General features: G+C 37.5%; 1 protein-coding gene across 1 annotated transcript in view; it reads right to left on the bottom strand.

The window, feature by feature from the left end:
- LOC106528721 (protein phosphatase 1 regulatory subunit 1C) overlaps positions 1–2,911 on the bottom strand; it is a gene marked incomplete at its 3' end in the record, with an annotated part of 8,544 nt that overhangs the window by 1,299 nt on the left and 4,334 nt on the right. Inside the window, 1 exon segment of the mRNA XM_014023957.1 lies at positions 1,460–1,497. Within this exon segment, the coding sequence (XP_013879411.1) occupies positions 1,460–1,497 (38 nt within the window).

The following is a 2,911-nucleotide window of genomic DNA, read 5'->3' as shown; positions in this document are numbered from 1 at the left end:
ACTGTTTTGTCAACTCAAGTTTTTTACTCAAGTAAAAGTATAAAAGTACTGGTTTTAAAACTACTTAAAGTAAAAGTAATGAACACTAAAACAAAGCCATTAAGGATAAAAGCTTAGGCTGTGCCACAGGGTTCTACAGCGTGTATATCCCCCTCCTTTTTTCTTCTAAAGTCAATAATGAGTATAATGTTAAATTAAAATGTTGAAAATTTTGGAATTAACTGACCAGACTTAGCCTGGTAAAAACCAGATCCTGTCCTTCACTTTGTTTCATACAAGGGTCTGGACTCTCTGCTATAGAGAAGTGATTCTTGCAGGAGGCGTGGCCTCTGCTGAAGTTTAAAATGATTGGATCAGTTGGCTGCGACGTGTGTCAGTGTGAAGGAGGCTAAGCTAATAAGCTAACTGGAAATCGCGAGTGCTGTAAACAACCCTACTGAGAGGAGAAATATACCGACCTGAACAAGATGACTGTAAATGAGAGCTGCTGCTTTGTCAGACAAATTTATTTTAATTTGGGAGCCTTATCAACACAGACTGGCTTCATTCACTTCCTCCACTGCYGTATGCTAAACTAACTAGCAGACACTGTGCAGAACATCGACGTCGTTCAAAACTCCTCCTTCTGTTCTCTGATTGGCCCAGGTAAAATAAACTACAAGCAGACACTGCGCAGAAAATCGATGTTCTGTTCTCTGATTGGCCCGGACTATGGGAGAAATTAAAAACGTAGCAGTGAAGGGAAACTACTACACAGGTGTGATGGAATGAGTTCAATCCAATAGGATGTCAGAGTGGTTTATATTTACACTTTTTACACTTATATTTACACTTTTTACACTTATATTTACACTTTTTACACTTATATTTACACTTTTTACACTTATATTTATACTTTTTACACTTATATTTACACTTCTTATCAACCACAATCAGATTCACTCTATCCATGGGCTCCATGTGTCTGGATAGATTTATTTATTTTTTTTTTTCCTGAACAATGAAAAAATAGAATAAAAACAAGTCAAAGTTAAATAGAAATGAAAATCTTTTTGCATTTTTAAAAAGTAAAGAGAAGAAAGTACATGTAATTGAATTAAAATGTAAGAAGTAGAAGTAAAAATAGTCCGAAAACTAATTACTCCACTAAAGTATAAATAACCAAAATTACTACTTAAGTAAAGTAACAAAGTATTTGTACTTAGTTACTTGACAGCTCTGGATCTGAACAAACCTTTGTTTTACTGCGTGATGTCAGTTCTCTGTCTGTCAGCAAAATATCTCATGAACTAGTGGAGAAAAGTGAATGAAAGTTGTTGGTTGTAGATCTGGATCCACCCAACCCTCAGATCATCCTCAGTGTTCAGTGTAATAACGGCTCTGAGGGTCTCTGACCAGGAGACGGTGTGAGCGTGACACTGTGAGGCCTTCAGACAGAACCAGAGCCTTTCATACAGACCTGAGGGTCTCCGCTGGTGTTCTGGTGGTCTCCAACATCTGCAGGAGAAAGAGAAGGTGTCTTTAGGAGCGAGTTGTTTGAAAGTCTGCAGTTTAAACCTTTCAGAACAGAACTGAGACCTGCTCTAACATGATGATCCAGCAGACTCAGGTCCAAACGCTCTGCAGACACTTTGGACCAGAATCATTATATTTCTGTTCTGCAGTAACTCCACCTCTCACACAGTTATGTTTTATACAGGTGAAGCCAACATGTTACATCTGTGAAACTCTGAGACCAGTCTCTGCAGGTCCCACAGCAGGTTCAGGTTCTGGACCCTGCAGCACCTTCTTTAGAACCTGTTCAGGGATCTATAATCCTCAGGATTATAAATGAGTTTTTAGTTATCTGAATGGTTTTCTGTTTGGACTCTGTACATCATTACAAGCTGCAGAAGAAGAAAGTAAATGAATAATTATCAGAAGTGGAGCTGAGGTTTGTGCAATGAGACTTCTGTGTTCCTTCAGCTGATTCTGTGTTAATCTTTGGAAACAGTTTGAGTTTTACTTGAATGTGGATTTCTCTTGTTTCTAACAGAACAGCAGAGCTGTTGGGTCACATAGAAAAAGTGCAACAGTGTATCTCTGATTATCCTGACAAACACTGGATTTTTCTATTCTTATTAAAGTTTCAGAAACAGACCTGAAGTTTAAAATAAACTGTTTGTGATGTTTCCAACGTTATTGCTCCTTTTTGTCTGAAGAACAAACTGAAGTCGAGAACAGAAGTCTGGAACAGGACCAAGCATGAATCTGCAGAAAATGTCTCATCTGCTCTGCTAACAAACACACCATGTCAGGGATGTTTTAGACGTTTTTGACCTTGTTTGTTTCCAGACTGAGATTCTGAAGCTGCTCTCTGTTTTCTCAGCTGCCAGCTGGTTCTGAACTGAAGCTACGTTATTAAAGGAGACATGTTCCTCTGAAGAAGAGCGAGATCATATTTCTCCAGTTTTAGCTTCTCTCCACTGGCTCCCTGTCAAATTCAGAATATAATTTAAAATATTACTCCTAACATACAAAGCTGTTAACAACCAAGCTCCATCATAGATCTTATTGTTCCAGACGTTCCTAACAGAGCACTTCACTCTCAGACTGCAGGTTTACTTGTGGTTCCTGGAGCAGGGCTTCTTAACCTTTTTGACCTCAGGGCCCAGTTTGTTGAACATAAAGTGACACGAGGCCCAGTCAGACATTACCAATGTATGGATCAAAATGATAATTATTATAAATCTTGGTTTAATTTTATTGTATTTACATTATAACTAAATTAAAAACACACAGTTTAAAAGTAAAACTCCTGTCAAATAATCACAAGACATGATTATGACAAACATTTTTTATATTGTAACCTGCCCATATTTAAACAAATACAATTGAAGAAATTTATAGTTATTACAGATTAGTACTGATG

This window comes from Austrofundulus limnaeus, unplaced genomic scaffold (assembly GCF_001266775.1).
Source record: "Austrofundulus limnaeus strain Quisiro unplaced genomic scaffold, Austrofundulus_limnaeus-1.0 Scaffold399, whole genome shotgun sequence".
Lineage (NCBI taxonomy): Eukaryota > Metazoa > Chordata > Actinopteri > Cyprinodontiformes > Rivulidae > Austrofundulus > Austrofundulus limnaeus.
This window is presented reverse-complemented; position numbering and strand designations above follow the sequence as displayed.